The sequence below is a fragment of the Salmo trutta genome, chromosome 12 (assembly GCF_901001165.1).
Source record: "Salmo trutta chromosome 12, fSalTru1.1, whole genome shotgun sequence".
Lineage (NCBI taxonomy): Eukaryota > Metazoa > Chordata > Actinopteri > Salmoniformes > Salmonidae > Salmo > Salmo trutta.
In genome coordinates this window covers 35,263,112-35,288,111 of record NC_042968.1, presented here as the reverse complement: position 1 = coordinate 35,288,111, position 25,000 = coordinate 35,263,112, and the positions used below count along the sequence as shown (strand labels likewise).

Here is a 25,000-nt window from a genome sequence, read left to right as displayed (position 1 = left end):
CAGAATAAGGAATGTATTATTTGCGGTGTGCCAGAGAACATTTTAATAAGGCAATCATTTTGGCAACAAGAAGATCTCTGCAATCCATCCTCCATGAATGCAATTTACATATGTTTACCACGGTGGTATTTATGAGTGGGGGATGGTGTGTGTGTGTGTGTGTGTGTGTGTGTGTGTGTGTGTGTGTGTGTGTGTGTGTGTGTATTGCTCTTACATGTCATGAAAGCCAATAGTTGTTGATATAATGTCTTACTGTAGACACCTTTAGAGACATATCTGGCATGCTGATCTATATAAAACGTCACATCAGTTTGCTTGTCTCCGGTAACGTTGCTGTTAAATGAGAACATGATGGCTAGCTAGTGTAAAGGACGTCACGCTGCTTGATTAGCGCGTACTTCCTCCTGATTCGGCCCATACCTGGTGCAAACTTGGGACCTCTGCCTTGCTAACACACGTGATCACCATCCTGAAGCGTCTTACTAGTCGGCGCCACGTGAAAAGCTAGCTATTCGCTGGTGCAAGTGGGAACACTTCAGGCTGAGGAGTAAGCTTCATGCATCCCCATGTGCTACACATGCATTATAGGTAGCAAAGCTACAATGTCTACTGATGTCCCCCAAGGCTCGGTGGTAGGCCCTCTCCTCTTCTCTCTGTACACCAAGTCACTCAGTTTGTTTCAGTGGCTGGGAACTGCTCACTACTGATGTCCCCCAAGGCTCGGTGGTAGGCCCTCTCCTCTTCTCTCTATACACCAAGTCGCTCATTTTGTTTCAGTGGCTGGGAATGGACACCTTTTCCTTTTTTTCTAAATGACCAGCTAGAACGTTGAGGATGACTTTTGTTCTAATGTCAGTTCTCTGACTGTTCCTGGTGGAATCCTAATGCATAATGTAGTTGGAATGTCCTGGTGTGAATATCACACAGACTCTCTTCAGACACCTAGCACGCCACACGCACACACAAACACACACACACATCTCTCCCCTGACACTTGTGTCACTGTGTCCTCACAAGAGTGAGGCATGATGGGATTGCTACTGTAATTACCCATCCTGCCCCTGGGTTTTTCCGACAGCCCATCACTCCTTATGTCAACATCATTACCAGGGCTGGAACTGTGTGTGTGTGTGTGTGTGTGTGTGTGTGTGTGTGTGTGTGTGTGTGTGTGTGTGTGTGTGTGTGTGTGTGTGTGTGTGTGTGTGTGTGTGTGTGTGTGTGTGTGTGTGTGTGTGTGTGTGTGTCTAATGGCAATATATCTCTCCCCCCTCCTCCCTATTTTTCTTTACTTTCCATCTATCCTTGTCCTCTTGCATCCTCACACTTTCAATCTCCCTATTTCTTCCCCCCTCTCTCCACTTTCTGTCTCTCTACCTCTTCTCTCGCTCCCTCCATCGGTCTCTCCTCAGTCATCCCTGGAGTTTCATTGCGTTGAAAGGCAACTCATCCTCTGCAGTGGAGGATCATGCTATCTATCAAGGTGAACCTCTCTCTCATCTCTCTGTCCTTTCTCTACCCTCTTCTCTCCTTATCTTTCCCTCAACCTCTCCCTCACAATATCTCTCTTTCTCTCCCTTTCACCCACCTCCTTCTCTCCCTTTACTTCTCTCTCTCTCTTACTTTCTAGAGTATCTCTCCCCCTTCTCTCTCTCTCTCTTACTTTCTAGAGTCTCTCCCCCTTCTCTCTCTCTCTTACTTTCTAGAGTCTCTCCCCCTTCTCTCTCTCTCTCTTACTTTCTAGGGTATCTCTCCCCCTTCTCTCTCTCTCTCTCTTACTTTCTAGAGTCTCTCCCCCTTCTCTCTCTCTCTCTTACTTTCTAGTCTCTCCCCCTTCTCTCTCTCCCTCTCTTACTTTCTAGGGTATCTCTCCCCTTCTCTCTCTCTCTCTTACTTTCTAGAGTATCTCTCCCCCTTCTCTCTCCCTCTCTTACTTTCTAGAGTCTCTCCCCCTTCTCTCTCTCTCTCTTACTTTCTAGAGTATCTCTCCCCCTTCTCTCTCTCTCTCTTACTTTCTAGAGTATCTCTCCCCTTCTCTCTCCCTCTCTTACTTTCTAGAGTCTCTCCCCCTTCTCTCTCTCTCTCTTACTTTCTAGAGTATCTCTCCCCCTTCTCTCTCTCTCTCTTACTTTCTAGAGTATCTCTCCCCTTCTCTCTCCCTCTCTTACTTTCTAGAGTCTCTCCCCCTTCTCTCTCTCTCTCTTACTTTCTAGAGTATCTCTCCCCCTTCTCTCTCTCTCTCTTACTTTCTAGTCTCTCTCCCTTCTCTCTCCCTCTCTTACTTTCTAGAGTCTCTCCCCCTTCTCTCTCTCTCTCTTACTTTCTAGTCTCTCTCCCTTCTCTCTCCCTCTCTTACTTTCTAGAGTATCTCTCCCCCTTCTCTCTCTCTCTCTCTTACTTTCTAGTCTCTCTCCCTTCTCTCTCCCTCTCTTACTTTCTAGAGTCTCTCCCCCTTCTCTCTCTCTCTCTTACTTTCTAGAGTATCTCTCCCCCTTCTCTCTCTCTCTCTTACTTTCTAGTCTCTCCCCCTTCTCTCTCTCTCTCTTACTTTCTAGAGTATCTCTCCCCCTTCTCTCTCTCTCTCTTACTTTCTAGAGTATCTGTCCCCTTCTCTCTCCCTCTCTTACTTTCTAGAGTATCTGTCCCCTTCTCTCTCCCTCTCTTACTTTCTAGAGTATCTGTCCCCTTCTCTCTCTCTCTCTTACTTTCTAGAGTATCTCTCCCCTTCTCTCTCCCTCTCTTACTTTCTAGAGTATCTGTCCCCTTCTCTCTCTCTCTCTCCCTTTCTCTCTCTCTCTCTCTCTCTCTCTCTCTCTCTCTCTTTCGCTCTCTATTGTACTTGTATTTCTTAGTTTACATAGTGTAATAGATGTTATAAACCAAACACCTGTCTGGACAGACAGACGAACAGACAGACAAACAGACAGATGAACAGACAGACGAACAGACAGACAACAGACGGACAGACGAACAGCTAGTGGGAGAGTGAAAGAAAGAAAACACAGACTGTTAAAGTATGCTGGACATGTCCTCTCCCTACTCTGCTGACGTGTGTGTGTGTGTGTGTGTGTGTGTGTGCGTGTGCGTGTGCGTGTGCGTGTGCGTGCGTGCGTGCGTGTGTGTGTGAGAACAGGGACCAAAGCCTCCTCGGAGGCTCGTTGTTCACGGATGTTCCAGTCAGAATACGGAGAGCACTTCACCATCACCACCTCCAGCCAATGGGTGCAAGGTAACACACACACACACACACACACTTCTGACTGGCCGTCGGGGTCATATCATCACTGTTTGAAAGCCTTTGATTTAAATTCAGCTCAACAGAGCAGCCAGATTCCCCTACATTCATTACACACACACACACACACACACACACACACACACACACACACACACACACACACACACACACACACACACACACACACACACACACACACACATACACACGGTCCCTACTGAACCCAGACAACATAATATGGAAAGATTCCCTTCAACTACTCTCCTACTAATGCTCCTTGTCAGAACACAGTGGAAAGAAGTCTAATCCTTGATGTACATTTCATTAATCTCCACACACACACACACACATTCATGCACACACGTACATACACACACACACACACACACACACACACATTCATGCACACACACATCAATATCAACATCTTGGCAACGGTGTGTAGGAATCCCATTGAAATGAGTGTGTGTATTACAGAGGCAGAGTGGACTGAGTGGTTTGACAGAGATGATGAGAGAGGATCAGGAGACTGGGAGAAGCTGTCTGACCTCCACAAGGCTTACCCTGACCGTCTCTGTAGCACCCCCATGGATATACAGGTAAAACACACACACACACACACACACACACACACACACACACATACACACACACACACACACACACACACTCGCACGCACATTCGCACGCACAGACACACATACACAAACGCATGCATGCACACACACACACACACACACACACACAAACACATTCGCACGCACAGACACACATACACAAACGCATGCACGCACACACATGCATACACATGCACACACATGCATACACATACACACACACACACACACACACACCTGAACAGCTGGTGCCTATAGCTCTGTAGCAGCCAAATAACTTTGGAACAATGATGTGCCAAAAGAAGGCAAAGCTTAGCTTGATCTATTTCCATTTTTATTGCCTGTAATTATGATGAGGCCACAGCAGCCAGCACTGTGTGTGTGTGTTCACAGATACTACATTCACTCTGCCACCATGTACAGCATAAGCAGAAGCTGTTTGGCATCCACAGTGAAAACTAAACACACACACACACACACTGTCACTCATTGTCTGTCATACCCACACAGTCTACTGTGACAGGAAAAAGCTCACTTCTTTATCCTTGGTGTTTTAAACAGACATTATTTTACCATTAACAAACTGCCGTCTTGGCTTGTTCTTTGGATGTCGAAGCTAAGGCTTCTGTTAAGCACTGCTGTGACAAACATAGTTATTCTTTTCCCTCTACCTCTTCCTAACCCCCCCCCCCCCCTTCTCTCTCTCTTCCAGGCTGAGTCCCATGATGGTGTGCCATCTAACGAGACAGGAGATGTCATCTATAAGTCTGACAGGGACTACGGCTTCGTCTGTCTCAACAAGGACCAGAGCCACGGCCTCTGCCACAACTACCGAGTACGCTTCCTCTGTGGTAAACTAGGTACGGATACTGGTCTGTAGTTGGGTGCCCGTGTGCATCTGTGTGTGTCCACATGCATCTGTGTGTGTGTGTGTGTGTGTCCACGTGCATGTGTTTATGTGTGTGTGTGTGTGTGTGTGTGTCCACATGCATGTGTTTATGTGTGTGTGTGTGTCCACATGCATCTGTGTGTGTGTGTGTGTGTGTCCACGTGCATGTGTTTATGTGTGTGCCAATGGCTTTAAAAAACTTAAAACATTTATTTAACTAGGCAAGTAAGTTAAGAACAGACAGACAGACAGACAGACAGACAGACAGACAGACAGACAGACAGACAGACAGACAGACAGACAGACAGACAGACAGACAGACAGACAGACAGACAGACAGACAGACTCCTCTTTATTATTAGTATGGTGTGGTGACATCCTTTCCCCCATATCATTATACAGCCATGTGTCCACAATGTCATCATGTACCATGGTTTAGCTGACTGATTTGATTGAGGTAATTTAGGTGTGTGTGTGTGATATCCTTTAGCTTGTAGATTGAATGTGGTTTGATGAAGGTGATTAAGGTGTGGGGCGTTCCCCCATTAGTCCATTAGTGCCATGTCGATCCTCTTACACTGTTATATTCATCCATGATCCTCCTAGACGTCAGCACAGACACAGGACATACTGTATGTCACGTCCTGACCATAGTAAGTTGTTATTTTCTATGGTAGAGTTGGTCAGGGCGTAACAGGGGGGTTTTCTAGTTTAGTTTTTCTATGTTGTTATGTTCTAGTTTTGTATTTCTATGTTGGGTTGTTCTAGTTTTTGTATTTCTATGTTGGGTTGTGTTTTGGATGATCTCCAATTAGAGGCAGCTGGTCATTGTTGTCTCTAATTGGAGGTCATATTTAAGTTGGTGTTTGTCCCACCTGGGTTTGTGGGAGATTCATTTTGAGTAGTGTATGTTTCACCTATGCGTCACGGTTTGTTGTTTTTTGTCATTCAGTTTATTTATGTATTGCATAGTTTCACAGTATAAATAAAATGTGGAACGACACACACGCTGCACTTTGGTCCGCTCATTCCTACGACAGCCGTGACAGAATCTCCCACCAACCCAGGTGGAAAAAAACCCTACTTAAGTATGATCTCCAATTAGAGACAACGAGGACCAGCTGCCACTAATTGGAGATCATCCCAAACAAAACCCCAACATAGAAATACAAAACTAGAACCTGAACATTGAAATAGAAAACATAGAAGAAGACAAAACCTGTCACGCCCTGACCTACACTACCATAGAAAATAACATATTTCTATGGTCAGGATGTGACACTGTACAGCACATGATCCTCCTAGACGTCAGCACAGACACAGGACATACTGTACAGCACATGCATTATGAATAACACACACACACATTCAGCAGGAGAGTTATGGCTCCTCTTCATTGGAGTTTATTCAGTTAACCTGACAGCCCAGCTGCTCCAACTGATTTATGGGAAGGGTGCGTGCGTATGGGTGTGTTTGTGTGTTCATGCGTGTTAGGGTGTGTGTGTGTGTGTCAGTGCATTTGATACAACCAAATTGATTGACGTATTTCTCTGTCCCTCCAGTGCGTCCCCAGGCCTCCATCTCTGTAGAGCGTCTGTCCAACAGCACTGTCCTGGAGTTAGCTGAGCCAGCTGAAGGCTGGGGCCCAGGAGACAGACTGGTGCTGGCCAGTACTGACTACTCAATGCACCAGGCTGAGGAGTTCACCATACTACCCTGCCCTGCCTGTGGGCCCACACAGGTTAAAGTCCAAGGTGAGTGTGTGTGGGGTGGATGGTGGAGGGTGTGTGTGTGTGTGTGTATCTGTGTGTGTGTGTGTGTTGGTGTGTGTGTAAGTGTGTGTGGGTGTGCGTGTGTGTGTGTGTACCTGTGTGTGTGTGTGTGTTGGTGTGTGTGGGTGTGCGTGTGTGTGTGTGTGTACTTGCGTTGGTGTGTGTGTGTGTGTGCAAGGTGATGCTGCTGTAATGTCTGTACTTTGTATCAGCAAGTTAAGTCTCTGATAAATATAAGTCTAAGGTTGACTGACCTAACGTCTGTTGCAATAGCAACCGGGTCAAAAGTCATAGACCTTAGACTATAGGACTGCTATTAAGGTTTCAGAACTTTCACCTATCTAGACTGTGTGTGTATCTTTATTGGGTTCCCCATTAGCTGTTGAGGAAGCAGCAGCTATTCTTCCTGGGGTCCACATAAAACATAGAACATTACTAAATACTGTGTGTGTGTGTGTGTGTGTGTGTGTGTGTGTGTGTGTGTGTGTGTGTGTGTGTGTGTGTGGAAGCAACTTCAACCTTGCTGCCTTGGCATAGATTGATGTGTTGAATGATGGACAGAGAGACAGACAGAGAGACAGACAGACAGAGAAACAGACAGAGAGACAGGGTATGTGTCCAAAATGCCACCCTATTTACTATATAGTGCATTACTTTAGACTAGGGCCAAAAGGGCTATATAGTGGACTACTTTAGACTAGGGCCAATAGGGCTATACTCAAAAGTAGTGCACTATATAGAGAGAATACAGGCCTGAGAATGAAGCACAGGTAATGTTTGTAATTGCCCCAGATTTCTGCATCCCAGTGCAGATGCTTGACCTACTAAATGACAATCACTGGACTCTCTGTCCATACCTCTGGAATGGACCGTGTGTGTGTGTGTGTGTGTGTGTGTGTGTGTGTGTGTGTGTGTGTGTGTGTGTGTGTGTGTGTGTGTGTGTGTGTGTGTGTGTGTGTGTGTGTGTGTGTGTGTGTGTGTGTGTGATGGTTTTGGAACACTGCTCATTGGGACGGACAGAGAGAAGATTGTTTATGTGCTGAAAATAGCTGTTGGAGAGATTCTTGTGAACGCATAAGTGGAAGTTGTATAATAGTGTGTGTGTGTGTGTGTGTGTGTGTGTGTGTGTGTGTGTGTGTTTCATTCTACCATGTGTTTTACATTTCTCACCCTCATACTCACAATAACAAGGTTAGTGTTCCAACTCCTAGTTAGCGTCCCAAATGGCAGCATATTCCCTACACAGTGCACTACATTTGACCAGGGATCTAGTAGCACTGTAAAGGGAATAAGGTGTAATTTGGGACACATCCCTAAAGCCTTCTAAGTCCTTTTTTCTTTTTATGCAAATGGACCCAAAACAAGAGACATCTTTGGCCAGACAGACTCACAAAATTCAAACAAGTATTCTGACACCCCACCACCTTTCTCTCTTTCTTTCTTTCTTTCTTTCTTTCTTTCTCTCTTTCTTTCTTTCTTTCTTTCTCTCTTTCTTTTTCTTTCTTTCTTTCTTTCTTTCTTTCTTTCTGTCTCTGTCTGTCTGTCTGTCTGTCTGTCTGTCTGTCTGTCTGTCTGTCTGTCTGTCTGTCTGTCTGTCTGTCTGTGTGTCTGTGTGTCTGTGTGTCTGTGTGTCTGTGTGTCTGTGTGTTTGCTACACCATTATACAAGCATAGAGACAATAGTCAAACAAGTGTTCATTGAGCGCAGTCTGAACCTGAGAGTGAGACAAAGGAAGATAATGAGCAGTTGGATGAGATGAAGAAAGGAAGCTTGACTTACTATGAAGCTCCAGAGGCTTCTGGCAGCAAACGCTGTCTAAATCCCTGCATACCTATACAACATGTTCCTAATCAGATCCCTGGCCTGAAGCACAACTCAACTCTATCTCCAAACCTGAACTCCATTCCATCTGACTTACAGGGATTTAGGCTGCACTTGCTGTGGGAAATGCTTGTATCCCAGAAAGGCTCCCTCCTCCTGGGGCCAAACATTAATCTATTCCCAGGCTTCTGAAGGCCTCTGGGGCATCATAGTAAGTCATGAGCTTCCTCTCTACATCACATTATATCTGATGTAATTGCTCTCCATCTCTCTTTCTCTGTCTCTACATCTTTATCCATCTCTCTTTCTCTGTCTCTACATCTTTATCCATCTCTCTTTCTCTGTCTCTACATCTTTATCCATCTCTGTCTCTCTTTCTCTGTCTCTACATCTTTATCCATCTCTCTTTCTCTGTCTCTACATCTTTATCCATCTCTCTCTTTCTCTGTCTCTACATCTTTATCCCTCTGTCTCTCTTTCTCTGTCTCTACATCTTTATCCATCTCTCTCTTTCTCTGTCTCTACATCTTTATCCATCTCTGTCTCTCTTTCTCTGTCTCTAGATCTTTATCCATCTCTGTCTCTCTTTCTGTCTCTACATCTTTATCCATCTCTGTCTCTCTTTCTCTGTCTCTACATCTTTATCCATCTGTCTCTCTTTCTCTGTCTCTACATCTTTATCCATCTGTCTCTCTTTCTGTCTCTACATCTTTATCCCTCTCTCTCTTTCTCTGTCTCTACATCTTTATCCATCTGTCTCTCTTTCTCTGTCTCTACATCTTTATCCATCTGTCTCTCTTTCTCTGTCTCTACATCTTTATCCATCTCTGTCTCTCTTTCTCTGTCTCTACATCTTTATCCATCTGTCTCTCTTTCTCTGTCTCTACATCTTTATCCATCTCTGTCTCTCTTTCTCTGTCTCTACATCTTTATCCATCTCTCTCTTTCTCTGTCTCTACATCTTTATCCCTCTCTCTCTTTCTCTGTCTCTACATCTTTATCCCTCTGTCTCTCTTTCTCTGTCTCTACATCTTTATCCATCTCTGTCTCTCTTTCTCTGTCTCTACATCTTTATCCATCTGTCTCTCTTTCTGTCTCTACATCTTTATCCATCTGTCTCTCTTTCTCTGTCTCTACATCTTTATCCATCTGTCTCTCTTTCTCTGTCTCTACATCTTTATCCATCTGTCTCTTTCTCTGTCTCTAGATCTTTATCCATCTGTCTCTCTTTCTCTGTCTCTACATCTTTATCCATCTGTCTCTCTTTCTGTCTCTACATCTTTATCCATCTCTGTCTCTCTTTCTCTGTCTCTACATCTTTATCCATCTCTGTCTCTCTTTCTCTGTCTCTACATCTTTATCCCTCTGTCTCTCTTTCTCTGTCTCTACATCTTTATCCATCTCTGTCTCTCTTTCTCTGTCTCTACATCTTTATCCATCTGTCTCTCTTTCTCTGTCTCTACATCTTTATCCATCTCTGTCTCTCTTTCTCTGTCTCTAGATCTTTATCCATCTGTCTCTCTTTCTCTGTCTCTACATCTTTATCCATCTGTCTCTCTTTCTCTGTCTCTAGATCTTTATCCATCTGTCTCTCTTTCTGTCTCTACATCTTTATCAATCTGTCTCTCTTTCTCTGTCTCTACATCTTTATCCATCTGTCTCTCTTTCTGTCTCTACATCTTTATCCCTCTGTCTCTCTTTCTGTCTCTACATCTTTATCCATCTGTCTCTCTTTCTGTCTCTACATCTTTATCAATCTGTCTCTCTTTCTCTGTCTCTACATCTTTATCCATCTGTCTCTCTTTCTGTCTCTACATCTTTATCCCTCTGTCTCTCTTTCTGTCTCTACATCTTTATCCATCTCTGTCTCTCTTTCTGTCTCTACATCTTTATCCATCTGTCTCTCTTTCTCTGTCTCTACATCTTTATCCATCTCTGTCTCTCTTTCTCTGTCTCTACATCTTTATCCATCTCTGTCTCTCTTTCTCTGTCTCTACATCTTTATCCCTCTGTCTCTCTTTCTCTGTCTCTACATCTTTATCCACCTGTCTCTCTTTCTCTGTCTCTACATCTTTATCCATCTGTCTCTCTTTCTCTGTCTCTACATCTTTATCCATCTGTCTCTCTTTCTGTCTCTACATCTTTATCCATCTGTCTCTCTTTCTCTGTCTCTACATCTTTATGCACCTGTCTCTCTTTCTCTGTCTCTACATCTTTATCCACCTGTCTCTCTTTCTCTGTCTCTAGATCTTTATCCATCTGTCTCTCTTTCTGTCTCTACATCTTTATCCATCTGTCTCTCTTTCTGTCTCTACATCTTTATCCCTCTGTCTCTCTTTCTCTGTCTCTACATCTTTATCCCTCTGTCTCTCTTTCTCTGTCTCTACATCTTTATCCATCTGTCTCTCTTTCTGTCTCTACATCTTTATCCATCTCTGTCTCTCTTTCTCTGTCTCTACATCTTTATCCATCTGTCTCTCTTTCTGTCTCTACATCTTTATCCCTCTGTCTCTCTTTCTCTATCTCTACATCTTTATCCATCTGTCTCTTTCTCTGTCTCTAGATCTTTATCCATCTGTCTCTTTCTCTGTCTCTAGATCTTTATCCATCTGTCTCTTTCTCTGTCTCTAGATCTTTATCCATCTGTCTCTTTCTCTGTCTCTAGATCTTTATCCATCTGTCTCTTTCTCTGTCTCTAGATCTTTATCCATCTGTCTCTTTCTCTGTCTCTACATCTTTATCCATCTGTCTCTTTCTCTGTCTCTACATCTTTATCCACCTGTCTCTCTTTCTCTGTCTCTACATCTTTATCCACCTGTCTCTCTTTCTCTGTCTCTACATCTTTATCCATCTGTCTCTCTTTCTCTGTCTCTACATCTTTATCCACCTGTCTCTCTTTCTCTGTCTCTACATCTTTATCCACCTGTCTCTCTTTCTCTGTCTCTACATCTTTATCCATCTGTCTCTCTTTCTGTCTCTACATCTTTATCCATCTGTCTCTCTTTTTCTTTCTTTCTTTCTTAGAATGGAAAAGGCCACAAACACACACACACACATATGGACAAGGCCACTCTCTCGCTTTCTCTTTGGTCGTGTCTGAAGTCTTGCGTAGTACTGACTACAACTGCATACTGTGAAGTAATCGTACTAAATACTATTTAGAATGTACTTTTATTAGAAGAGGACTGCAGCAAGGAACTAACATCAGCGTACTAGGACCGTTCTGTCAGACACATGGATCTTGAAGATGATTCTCTTCCTCAATAGTTTGCAGTGAATTCTACTAGATTAAAAAGATGAAATGAGTATGACATCCTGCCATTTAAAGCATACTACATTTTACTATAAGACATGATACCCAATACGCCTTCTATTTAGAACGCAGGTATAGTTATTCAGACTGTCTCTCTATTGCTCTGTCTCTCTTTCTCTCTCTCTCTATCGCTCTCTCTCTCTCTCTCTTTCTCTATCGCTCTCTCTCTTTCTCTCTCTCTCTCTATCACTCTGTCTCTCTTTCTTTCTCTCTCTCTCTATCGCTCTATCTCTCTCTCTTTCTCTATCGCTCTGTCTCTCTCTCTCTCTATCGCTCTGTCTCTCTCTCTTTCTCTATCGCTCTGTCTCTCTCTCTATCGCTCTATCTCTCTCTCTTTCTCTATCGCTCTGTCTCTCTCTCTCTCTCTATCGCTCTGTCTCTCTCTTTCTCTATCGCTCTCTCTCTCCCTCTCTCTCTCTCTATCGCTCTGTCTCTCTTTCTCTCTCTCTCTCTCTATCGCTCTCTCTCTCTCTCTCTCTATCGCTCTCTCTTTCTCTCTCTCTCTATCGCTCTGTCTCTCTTTCTCTCTCTCTCTCTCTCTATCGCTCTGTCTCTCTCTTTCTCTATCGCTCTGTCTCTCTCTCTCTCTCTCTCGCTCTGTCTCTCTCTCTTTCTCTATCGCTCTCTCTCTCCCTCTCTCTCTCTCTATCGCTCTGTCTCTCTCTCTTTCTCTATCGCTCTCTCTCTCCCTCTCTCTCTCTCTATTGCTCTGTCTCTCTCTTTCTCTATTGCTCTCTCTCTCCCTCTCTCTCTCTATCGCTCTGTCTCTCTCTTTCTCTCTCTATCGCTCTGTCTCTCTCTTTCTCTCTCTCTCATCTCTTTCTTCCAGCTCTCATCTAAAACTGGCACGTGACCTGGCACAAAGACCTGCACTCCCTCCCAAACTCTCTTTTTTCTTTCAGTGTTTGTTTTTCTCCGGCCTAATAATAAAGAGTCTCTCTCTCTCTCTCTCTCCCCTCATAAGGCTAATGACTTGTTCATAGTGTTTGCTCAGATGTCTAGCATGCCACCAGAGCCTCTGTCTCTAATTGACTATCCTCTAATTGACTATTTCCTATATAGTGCACTAATTTCACCAGGGCCCATAAGGTGTGTGTGTGTGCGTGCGTGCGTGCGTGTGTGTGTGTGTGTGTGTGTGCGTGTGTGCGTGTGTGCGTGTGTGCGTGTGTGCGTGCGTGCGTGCGTGTGTGTTCATGGAGCTAGAATTCACAGCATGGAATACCTTTTCTTGGTACCATTCCAACTATTTCACAGTGGCTACACACATGCAGTCAGAGCCGGCACTAGCTGCCACACACACACACACACACACACACACACACACACACACACACACACACACACACACACACACAATGTATGTTTTAGAGTTAATTTCCTGCAATTCTACACATTTTGCCATGAGGCAGATATAGTGTATTCTACATTCTAACTCTCAACAGGAAGTTTAGAAGCTGAGTTTTTTGGTGGAAATTGATCTGTGGGCCGCGGGCCGCCAGTTGCCCCACCGTGAACCAGATGATCAGAGGACTGTAATATCAAAGAGAGAAACATGAAAAGATCTGTTATTAGACTAGTAGGTCAAACCAGCCTACAGCAAGACGGTGTGTGTGGGTCTGTGTGGGTGTGTGTAGGTGTGTGGGTGTGTGTGCTTGTTTTTTGTATTTGTGTCTATCTGTCTGCGTGCATGTGTGTCTGTGTCTGTTGGGACAGAGTTTCAGCCAATGAAACGTCTCTCTCTGGTTCAGTGAGAGGAAGGGAGAAAGAGACTGAGTGTTCTTCTCAGTGAGTGAGAGACCATACACTCTGACAGAGTTCACACACACACAGTTCAGTGGTGGTTGCTGAGGGGAGGCGACTCATAATAACGGCTGGAACGGCGTAACTGGAATGGCATCAAAACACAACCTTACCTGTGTTGACGTAACATGACATTTTTTTTGGTCGCTGCCTTCATTCCTTTCAGCTCCCAGCCATTCTCTCTGGCTCTATCTCTGCTTTTTAGAAGTTACCACTGATTTAATGTGACATGCCCTCAATTGGCTGTGTGTGTGTATGTGCATGTGACCGTGTGTGTGTGAATGTGTGTTCGTATATGTGTGTGTGCATGTTACCGTGTGTGTGTGTTTGTTTCGTGACCGTGTGTGTGTGTGTGTGTGTGTGTGTGTGTGTGTGTGTGTGTGTGGATGCTTTTTGTTAGTTTGACTATAAGAGCAGAAAGCAGTTCACTCTGAAGACTTCCACAGTAGATACATCAATGTTTAATATTCCCTGACTAATGAGTTGTTTATCTAGGGGCTGCACCTCTGTTTTCTAGGCCTATTAATTAGGTGCTTGTGTGTATGTGTGTGTGTGTGTGTGTGTGTGTGTGTGTGTGTGTGTGTGTGTGTGTGTGTGTGTGTGTGTGTGTGTGTGTGTGTGTGTGTGTGTGTGTGTGTGTGTGTGTGTGTGTGTGTGTGTGTGTGTGTGTGTGTGTGTGTGTGAGAAATCTATTTTAATGATAGGTAGACTCTGGCTCATCACTAACCCCTTTCAACTTCGATCTACCTATTAATTTAATTTCTGTATTTATTAATTCCGCTCATAGCCCTCCAGTGATGCACAATTAGAAGCTCTTGTTGTGGATGTTCAAAGAGTTAGGCAGAGGCTAGTCTACCCAAGGCTCTGATGAAGGCCATGACCAAAACATAAGCCTGTTTGGATAAAGGTTTCTGCTAAATGGGAAATGGCAGTCAGGTAATAAGTTGGCAAAATTCTGCTATTTCTGTCTTGCATATGGGCGTGGCATGTGGGCGTGGCCAGTGCGTTCAGTCATGAGAGAGAGAGAGAGAGAGAGAGAGAGAGAGAGAGAGAGAGAGAGAGAGAGAGAGAGAGAGAGAGAGAGAGAGAGAGGAGAGATGAGAGGAGAGATGAGGAGAGAGAGAGGAGAGAGAGAGAGGAGAGAGGAGGGAGGAGAGGAGGAGAGACGATGAATATAGAGAGAGAGAGAGAGATTCTTTTAATTGGAAAGTGTGTGTGTGTGGCTAATGATGCATTTTCAGGGACAGTTGATAATGTGTCTCTGCATGTGGTTCACAATAATATTAATGTGTATATCCAAATTAAATCATTTGACCATGATAATCTCAGACAGTCAGGCAGTTAGACTGGCAGACACCGTTATACAAACACTCACAGACAAATTCTCCTTCCTAATAGGGTCACGGTATGTTCTCCAACTCTCTCCGTTCGTCAGTGGAGGATGCAGTTTGTCAGTGTTGTCAGGGGAGCGCCAGTAGCAGGGCAAAAGGTGGCCGTGATTCTTTCCAACGGCTCCCTCAAGGCAGACCATTTCAGAACCAACAGTACCCAGGTATCTAACTCTGCCTGTCTCCTCCGCATCATTAACAATTGGGAGAGAGAGGGGTAGACGGGGGCAGGAGCGGAGGAAAGAGAGAAAGAGGGTGGAGAGAAGGGGGGCCGGGGGAGAGAGACAATGGGGGCAGAGATTGCTGTCAGTCTTTATTGCACTGATGAGTAAATCCTGAGAAGTGATCCAGTCACTTTCTTTGTGCACAGAAAGGTTTTATCAGTAAAGGAGGGTTGAGATGCGTGGCTGACCAGCTGATTCTTTTACTGTTCTTTTCATTTCATTCCCTTTCATGTAATATGATGCCATTAGTGAGGAGAGAAGACTGAACCTGGGGAAAGTGAATGTTCTGAACTCATTAATATTTCTTTAGTATCTACCTCGATCATTAGATGTCACAGACAGTGGGCTGTTCTTGTCACAACCTCTCCTCTCACGCTCATTTCCTCTCTCCCTTTCTCTCATCTCGTCTCATGATGTGTATATTCCTCTCCTCTCTCCCTTTCTCTCCTCTCGTCTCATGATGTGTATATTCCTCTCCTCTCTCCCTTTCTCTCCTCTCGTCTCATGATGTGTATATTCCTCTCCTCTTTCTCTCTCATTTCCTCTCTCCCTTTCTCTCCTCTCGTCTCATGATGTGTATATTCCTCTCCTCTCTCCCTTTCTCTCCTCTCTTCTCGTGATGTGTATATTCCTCTCCTCTCTCCCTCCCCCTCTAATAGTTCTCATCTGTCATATATCTAGCTCCCCAGTAGCTGGACTGGCAGACTCATTCTGTGACCTTTAACACCCACCATCATAATCTTCCTCAACCTCCCTCCATTAAATCTCTTCCCATTTCTCACCCTTTCTCTCCGTGTGTTTGGTCTGCGGCCCTGCCAACTACAGAGTGGTTCTTGTCACAACCTCACAGCTGTCACATCTTCAGACTAAAGGGAGATGTCTGAAGAGACAGACAATCACATTCAAATACAGACAAATCCTTCACAGACCGATTCCTGTGTGAGTGAGTGAGTGAGTGAGTGAGTGAGTGAGTGACGTCATTCTGTGACCACACAGAAACAACTGGGTTCAATCCCAGTGTGGGGCACTAGCTCTTGGATGTTGTTTTTTGCCCCTAGTGGCCGGTTTTGATGCTGTCTCACAACTTCCGGAGGACCTGCACAAATGTCGAATTTCGCTTGGTATCGCAAGTGATCCCTCTACACACACACACTCTAGTTTATCTCCCTCCTCTTTCAATCTAAAAGGCCTTCTAAAATCACAGGGCAATTTTTTCCCACTAGTGTAAATTGACTCTAAAGAACAACACTAAAAACATTCTCTGGTTGCCTTCTGAGAGTAATGCTCTCACATGTTCCAGGCAGGTGCTTCGGTGTGTATATTCTGTGTGTGTGTGTGTGCGTACATACAGTACGTGTGTGTCAGGGAAGATTTAACTTTATCGGACATATGGATTGGGTGTGTAATCCATTAGGGCTTCCACCCACGCAGCCAGCACCATCAATAAATGAGGAATGTTGGCCAAATGAGCCACATTTATATGTCCTTAAAAACAGCCTAACTAATTACAAACAACCATTCCTTGTGTTTGGGTGTGTAGAATATGCAAAACTTTAAAGCCTATTGCTTTATTGGTTTTTACTTTTCGAAAACAGTAATTGTCCACCTCATGGTTCAGCAGTCAGAGCACTAAATGCATCAGGGCATTGGATGCATAGACCCATAGGCTTAGGTGTCCATTGTATAATATTAAGATTAATATATACACTACCATTCAAAAGTTTTGGTCACTTAGAAATGTCCTTGTTTTTGAAAGAAAAGCACTTTTTTGTCCATTTAAAATAACATCAAATTGATCAGAAATACAGTGTAGACATTTGTAAATGACTATTGTTAGCTGGAAACGGCAGATTTTTTTACTGAATATCTACGTAGGCGTACAGAGGCCCATTATCAGCAACCATCACTCCTGTTTTCCAATGGCACGTTGTGTTAGCTAATCCAAGTTTATCATTTTAAAAGGCTAATTGATCATTAGAAAACCCTTTTGCAATTGTGTTAGCACAGCTAAAAACTGTTGTCCTGATTAAAGAAGCAATAAAACTGTCCTTCTTTAGACTAGTTGAGTATCTGGAGCATCGGCATTTGTGGGTTCGATTACAGGCTCAAAATTACCAGAAACAAATAACTTTCTTCTGAAACTTGTCAGTCTATTCTTGTTCTGAGAAATGAAGGCTATTCCATGCGAGAAATTGCCAAGAAACTGAAGATCTCATACAATGCTGTGTACTACTCTCTTCACAGAACAGCGCAAACTGGATCTAACCGGAATAGAAAGAGGAGTGGGAGGCCCCGGTGCACAACTGAGCAAGTACATTAGTGTCTAGTTTGAGAAACAGACGCCTCACAAGTCCTCAACTGGCAGCTTCATTAAATAGTACCTGAAAAACACCAGTCTCAACGTCAACAGTGAAGAGGCATTTGATAGTTCCTCTGTCCAGTGCCTGTGTTCTTTTGCCCATCTTAATCCTTTCTTTTTATTGGCCAGTCTGAGATATGGCTTTTTCTTTGCAACTCTGCCTAGAAGGCCAGCATCCCGGAGTTGCCTCTTCACTGTTGACGTTGAGACTGATGTTTTGCATGTACTATTTAATGATAGTTCTATTTAGGAAGCTTAGGGCCAGCCCCAGAGATAGAGATATGCTTTAAGACACCGACATGAAGGTATTTATTCTCGTCAGATAGCATACTGCATCTGCTATACAGATATAGGCATACAGAAGGAGGCTAATTTGTTCATTTTCTGAATATTTTGTATAAAGATCAGCATTTTATTGTATATTATAGTAGTAACTCTGGTAGGCCTGAACATTCTTCCTCACCTCAAGTTCAACTGTCCGTCAGTTGTCACGGTTGTCGTAGGAATGAGCGGACCAAAGTGCAGCGTGTGTGTCATTCCACATTTTATTTATACTGTGAAACTATGCAATACATAAATAAACTTGAATGACAAAAAACAACAAACCGTGACACAGAGGTGAAACAGACACTACTCAAAACTAATCTCCCACAACCCCAGGTGGAAAAAAAAACTACTTAAGTATGATCTCCAATTAGAGACAACGAGGACCAGCTGCCTCTAATTGGAGATCATCCCAAACAAAACCAACATAGAAATACAAAACATAGAAAAACACCCCCTGTCACGCCCTGACCTAATCAACCATAGAAAATAACATCTTACTATGGTCAGGTCGTGACATCAGTTGGAGAGCTGGCGCGCACTGTCTTAATATCATAGACCTGCAGTATAGTAGGCTAATAGCCACTCCACACCTTCTCAAAAGTTCCTTACCTTTATTAGGGTAATATCAAAAGTACAGTCGAACCATTGTTGATAGTGTAAATACGAGCAGGATATTATATTGCGGCAAACACAACATTACAGTTGGAACATAATTTCTGTAAATAAAATAGCTAAACCGAATGAAACAAAACACTTGCGATGTCACGTCCTGACCAGCAGAGGGAGTAGTTGTGTAGTATTTTGGTCAGGACATGGCAGATGAAGTCTGTATGTGTTTTCTAGTATGTCTGTTTCTGTGTTAGTCTTGTGACTCCTGATCAGGAACAGCTGGATATCGTTGTTCCTGATTGGGAGTCATATATTAGGAGTGTGTTTTTCACCTGGGGTTTGTGGGTTGTTGTTTTAGCACTGCTTTATGTTAGCCTGCTAACTGTTCCTGTCGGTCTATTGTTTCTTGTTTTGCTGAGTGTGCCTTTTATTCCAATTAAATAGTAAGATGAGCATTCACATCCCGTCTGCGTTTTGGTCATCCATTCACCACAACAGCCATTACATGCGAATTGGTTTTAACCTTCACAAAAGTTTTGAAAAGGATATATTACCAAGAAAGGCGGGTGCTTATGTACCCAACAAATGACAGCAATAGGCTAATGGTATTTCTTTTACAACAGACTTACTTATAACCTATCTTAAACTCCAAAGGATATTGGAGTTTCCTTCATTAAACAGTTTATAATCACATTAGATAATTTCACAAATAGTTTCATCTTTACTCATTCATTTTATTCAACAATTAGATGCAAGCCTCACAACTGAGGCTCTTGTATAAACAGAGATATGGTAATGTGGCTGTATTGTCTCATGAGTTTCACAAACATTAAACGAAATGGACCGGTCGTAACTGGATTCTCCACCGACCGTGTACACATTCTCCAAAACATGGACATTGTTCAGTTCTCAAGTTCTATGATGGAGAAGAGGTTCCTTTGTTCTCCTTTGAAACCTTCTTTCTCTACACTCTGGCCATGAGGAGAGAGACTCCTCTAGGAATTTATGATCTGCGATAACAGAGCCTGGGTGTAGGGGGAAGAGAGAGGGGGAGAGAGAGAGGGGGATGGTGAGAGAGAGGGGGGGGATGGTGCAGAGAGAGGGGGAGGGTACTCGCTATCCCCAAAGAGGGCCACGTCATGACATTACATTTAATGGAAAAACAAACCCAACTACTAGGTCAGTATCTCTACAGATAATACCCACCGCTGCTATTACAGTACATTTAATGTAATAACTAAACCCAACTACTAGGTCACTATCTCTACAGATAATGCCCACTGCTGCTATTACAGTACATTTAATGTAATAACTAAACCCAACTACTAGGTCACTATCTCTACAGATAATACCCATCGCTGCTATTACAGTACATTTAATGTAATAACTAAACCCAACTACTTGGTCACTATCACTACAGATAATACCCACCGCTGCTATTACAGTACATTTAATGTAATAACTAAACCCAACTACTAGGTCACTATCTCTACAGATAATACCCACCGCTGCTATTACAGTACTTTTAATATAAAAACAAATGCACTCACAATGGCCAATCCACATTTAGTGTGCTCCATATCTCACAGCCATATCGAATGTCTTGTTTGTAAAATAGTTTCATAGCAAATATCTTGTTTGTAAAATAGTTGCTTTTGAGCTCAAAGAAATAAAAAGTATATCTACAGAAATCTGAGAACATCCTCGCTCCACCTTTGACAACAGGATAGCTGTGTTTTCCCCACAATTGGATTTAAAAGTGTTATACAGAACACTTCTCCTGGAGCATTTTTTCCCTCTGAAAAGGCTCAACATAGCAGCAGGCCCCAGCGAAACAGGGGCAGGTAGGCAGACACTTTCATTACAGGAATCATGAGGATAATGTCATTTACCGTTTCACCAAATCAAGGTTTTAGCCTCATAAAAACAAAGACGTTTTGAGTGAGGTAAATTAATGTGCAGCTCGCACAGATGCGACCAATACATGTTTTAACTCGCCCAGCGAGACTAAATGGTGGCAGTCTGGAGCCCCGCCATGTAGGCTTTTCACTGCTCTCTAATTTTCATTTTACTTTGATGAAAAAGGGCTCCATCTTCACAATCAACAGTATCCTAGGCCAAGGCTCCTCTCTCACTCTCCTCAGCAGCAGACCAGCCCCGGACAATTTGGCTGTCTACAATTTTATCGGCTTTTCATTTATTTTATCGGCCAAAAGCCGGAAATTACCTGCTAACGGAAACCCTGATGTGTGTGTGTGTGTGTGTGTGTGTGTGTGTGTGTGGGTACACATGTGCATTCGTATGTCTGTGTATGTGTGCTGCTAGGTGTGTTCCAACTCTTTGTGTGTGTGTGTGTGTGTGTGTGTAGGTAAGCCAGTGTTCCTCCATATGGGTGAGGAGGTGGATGGGGTGGACATGAGGGCAGAGGTCGGCCTGCTGAGTCGCAACATCCTGGTGCGCGGCGAGATGGAACCTGGTTGCTACGGCACCGAGGCCTGCAAGTTCTTCGCCTTCGACACTTTCGGAGGACACGTGAAGGTAATTTAATTAACATGTCATTCATTTTTCGTGAATCTACCCCTCCAATCTATCTATTCATCCCTCTATCTACACCTTTATTTTATTCATCCATCCACCCATTCATCCTCTCTTCATCCTTCCGTAAACCCCTATATCTTCTCTTTGTCCTTCCGTCTACTTTCATCTTTTCTTTATCCTTCCACTGATCCAAACTTGTAGATATTGTGTGTAGGGCCGGACAATTCTGGTAACTTAACTTCCTTAACCATTTACTGCAGTGGGCTAAATCAGGGTCACATAGTGTTTCTTGGTATTCTTAAACAATTCTACTTTGAAACTAAAGTATACACCTCACACACATGGTTATGGGATAAAGAAAGAAGACACCTGAACCATGTCAGATATACAGTTGAAATGTATTAAATGTTGCGTTTGCATCCCAATATTACACTTTATATACATCACAGACAACTGAAATATAACAAAACCGTTTGACATAGAAACACCGGATTTTCGGCGGGTTTTTGAAATAATGTTTATTAATTATGAATATTATTAGTAACCTTCCACCCGTGAGGCCTCAAGGTCATTTGACTGCAGGAAAGGGCTACAGTCTGTGAGGTACCAGAGTTCTGCAGCCCTGATCATGTCTTTCTTTTCTGTTTATTCAGTACCTTGAGGCCTTCACCAGAAGAAATGGGCTATTGTTTTGGGCTATACTGTACAGTTAACATAAAGGTTACATTAAGAAACTGGGCTCATCTATTGTCCTTACAGGTTAGGTGAGGGTAAGGGAACAGTTTATAGAGTTTAGTTATAATCAGATGTTTAGTTAGAAAGCACAACCCTTCCGTCCCCATCTAGCATGGCTAGACGCCCAGACTCTGGGGAGCACAGTTAGGACAGAGAGAGCTGAGACTGTCACACACACCAGCCAACTAGATTATTACAGTAATGATCTGGTTTGGGTCATGACTGTCATCAGATGACATATGGTGACGCAATCTGTCAATGACATCTGTAATATCATCGTTATGACAGTGGTATGTCGGCTGTCATTAGGCCAGTGTGATTCTATGACAGATGGACAGGCAGGCAAACACACACACACACACACGCACACGCACACGCACACGCACACGCACACACACGCACACAGCACCATAACAGCTATGGATAGTATTCATGCCAGATACCAATCCTGATTTAAGCAAGCAGGCAGGCTAATGTTTGCACAAATAAACAATTGTCACTTTGCTGACAGGGGGTGTCACATTGGGAGAGTTTCTTGTATTATGCTGTTTGCCATTACTGTAATTAGGTTTGGCAGAACATTTCCAACGAGTGAAAGTTTCTTGGAAGCTCTTTTGATTGAGTTCCGTCTCAATGAAGCAAATTTTATTTACAGCACAGAAACAAAGTGTGAAGCGCAACCTAGGAGGGAGATACATACACACACACACACACACACACACACACACACACACACACACACACACACACACACACACACACACACACACACACACACACACACACACACACACACACACAATGGCACACTGGCATAGTCTTTAGAATGAGTTGGATTGCATCCTGTTCAATAGACAGCTGTTTATTGAAGCTGTCAGTCATAGGACCTGGCGTGTGTCCCAAATGCCACCCTATAATAGTGCAGTACTTTTGACCAGGAAATGCAGGGCTCTCATTTGGGACGCACACCAGGAGAAGATACACAGCTAGTATGGAATGGAGCCACGTCCATCTCCACTGCCTGCAAATTCTTCCCATTACATTCTAGTCAACCACATTTTAATGAACAATTAAGGAAACAATTTGATTAGTCTCTCATGCATGGAAACTCTCGCTATCTTTTTATCTGTCTGCTACTCAATCTCTCACACTTTCACTGTTTCTTTCACATTCAAATTCTTCTGTCTTACTCTCTGTCTTTCTCTCACTCTCTATCGGTCTCACTCTCTATCGGTCTCACTCTCTATCGGTCTCACTCTCTAGCGATCTTACTCTAGCGGTCTCACTCTCTAGCGGTCTCACTCTCTAGCGGTCTCACCATATCGGTCTCACTCTCTATCGGTCTCACTCTCTAGCGGGCTCACTCTCTAGCGGTCTCACTCTCTAGCGGTCTCACTCTCTAGCGGGCTCACTCTCTAGCGGGCTCACTCTCTAGCGGGCTCACTCTCTAGCGGTCTCACTCTCTAGCGGGCTCACTCTCTAGCGGTCTCACTCTCTATCGGTCTCACTCTCTAGCGGTCTCACTCTCTAGCGGTCTCACCATATCGGTCTCACTCTCTATCGGTCTCACTCTCTATCGGTCTCACTCTCTAGCGGTCTCACTCTCTAGCGGTCTCACTCTCTATCGGTCTCACTCTCTAGCGGTCTCACTCTCTAGCGGTCTCACTCTCTAGCGGTCTCACTCTCTAGCGGGCTCACTCTCTAGCGGTCTCACTCTCTAGCGGTCTCACTCTCTAGCGGTCTCACTCTCTATCGGTCTCACTCTCTAGCGGGCTCACTCTCTAGCGGTCTCACTCCCTGGCGGTCTCACTCTCTATCGGTCTCACTCTCTAGCGGTCTCACTCTCTAGCGGTCTCACTCTCTAGCGGTCTCACCATATCGGTCTCACTCTCTAGCGGTCTCACTCTCTAGCGGTCTCACTCTCTAGCGGTCTCACTCTCTATCGGTCTCACTCTCTAGCGGGCTCACTCTCTAGCGGTCTCACTCCCTGGCGGTCTCACTCTCTAGCGGTCTCACTCTCTAGCGGGCTCACTCTCTAGCGGTCTCACTCTCTAGCGGGCTCACTCTCTAGCGGGCTCACTCTCTAGCGGGCTCACTCTCTAGCGGGCTCACTCTCTAGCGATCTCACTCCCTGGCGGTCTCACTCTCTAGCGGTCTCACTCTTTAGCGGGCTCACTCTCTAGCGGTCTCACTCTCTAGCGGGCTCACTCTCTAGCGGGCTCACTCTCTAGCGATCTCACTCCCTGGCGGTCTCCCTCTCTAGCGGTCTCACTCTCTAGCGGTCTCACTCTCTAGCGGGCTCACTCTCTATCGGTCTCACTCTCTAGCGGGATCACTCTCTAGCGGGCTCACTCTCTAGCGGTCTTACTCTCTATCGGTCTCACTCTCTAGCGGTCTCACTCTCTAGCGGTCTTACTCTCTATCGGTCTCACTCTCTAGCGGGCTCACTCTCTAGCGGTCTCACTCTCTAGCGGTCTCACTCTCTAGCGGGCTCACTCTCTAGCGGGCTCACTCTCTGGCGGTCTCACTCTCTAGCGGGCTCACTTTCTAACTGTCTCACTCTCCCCCTGTCCCCACATGTCTCCCTCCCAGGTGGAGCGTGGCTTTAAGTCTGTGCAGGTGTCCGGTGTCGAGCTGCAGCACATGGGTCAACAGTCTATGGGTCACTACCCTGTCCACTTCCATATGAACGGAGACGTGGACCAGAAGGGAGGCTACGATCCCCCCACCTCCGTCAGCGATCTGTCCATCCACCACACCTTCTCCCGCTGTGTCACTGTGCACGGCTCTAACGGCCTACTGGTTAGAAATATGCATGCACACACTTGAACATTTGGTTCCATACATTTGTGAGTATAAAAGTGCTGCTGGTCGGCCATTCAGTTGTCACGACGACACCCACCTTCGCCCAGCCTCTCTACCCTGTGTGTGTGTGTGTGTGTGTGTGTGTGTGTGTGTGTGTGTGTGTGTGTGTGTGTGTGTGTGTGTGGTGTGTGTGTGTGTGTGTGTGTGTGTGTGTGTGTGTGTGTGTGTGTGTGTGTGTGTGTGTGTGTGTGTGTGTGTGGTTAACTGCTTATGGGCAGGTGGGACGGTAGTGTCCCACCTGGCCAACATCTGGTGAAATTGCAGAGCACGAAATTCAAACTACAGAATTATAAATATTTAACTTTCATAAAATCACAAGTGTAATACATAAAAATAAAGCTTAACTTCTTGTTAATCCAGCCGCTGTGTCAGATTTCAAAAAGGCTTTATGGCGAAAGCACACCATACGGTTATCTAAGGACAGCGCCCCGCATACAAAACCATGAAAAACATATTTCAACCAGGCAGGTGCGACACGAAAGTCAGAAATAGTGATATAAAAAATGCC

General features: G+C 44.4%; 1 protein-coding gene across 1 annotated transcript in view; it reads left to right on the top strand.

Annotated features, from left to right (window-relative positions):
• LOC115203425 (cell migration-inducing and hyaluronan-binding protein) overlaps positions 1-25,000 on the top strand; it is a gene marked incomplete in the record, with an annotated part of 60,087 nt that overhangs the window by 15,628 nt on the left and 19,459 nt on the right. Inside the window, 7 exon segments of the mRNA XM_029768118.1 lie at positions 1,410-1,480; positions 3,131-3,226; positions 3,713-3,834; positions 4,565-4,712; positions 6,304-6,495; positions 20,723-20,892; positions 24,220-24,429. Coding sequence (XP_029623978.1) covers positions 1,410-1,480; positions 3,131-3,226; positions 3,713-3,834; positions 4,565-4,712; positions 6,304-6,495; positions 20,723-20,892; positions 24,220-24,429 — 1,009 coding nt within the window.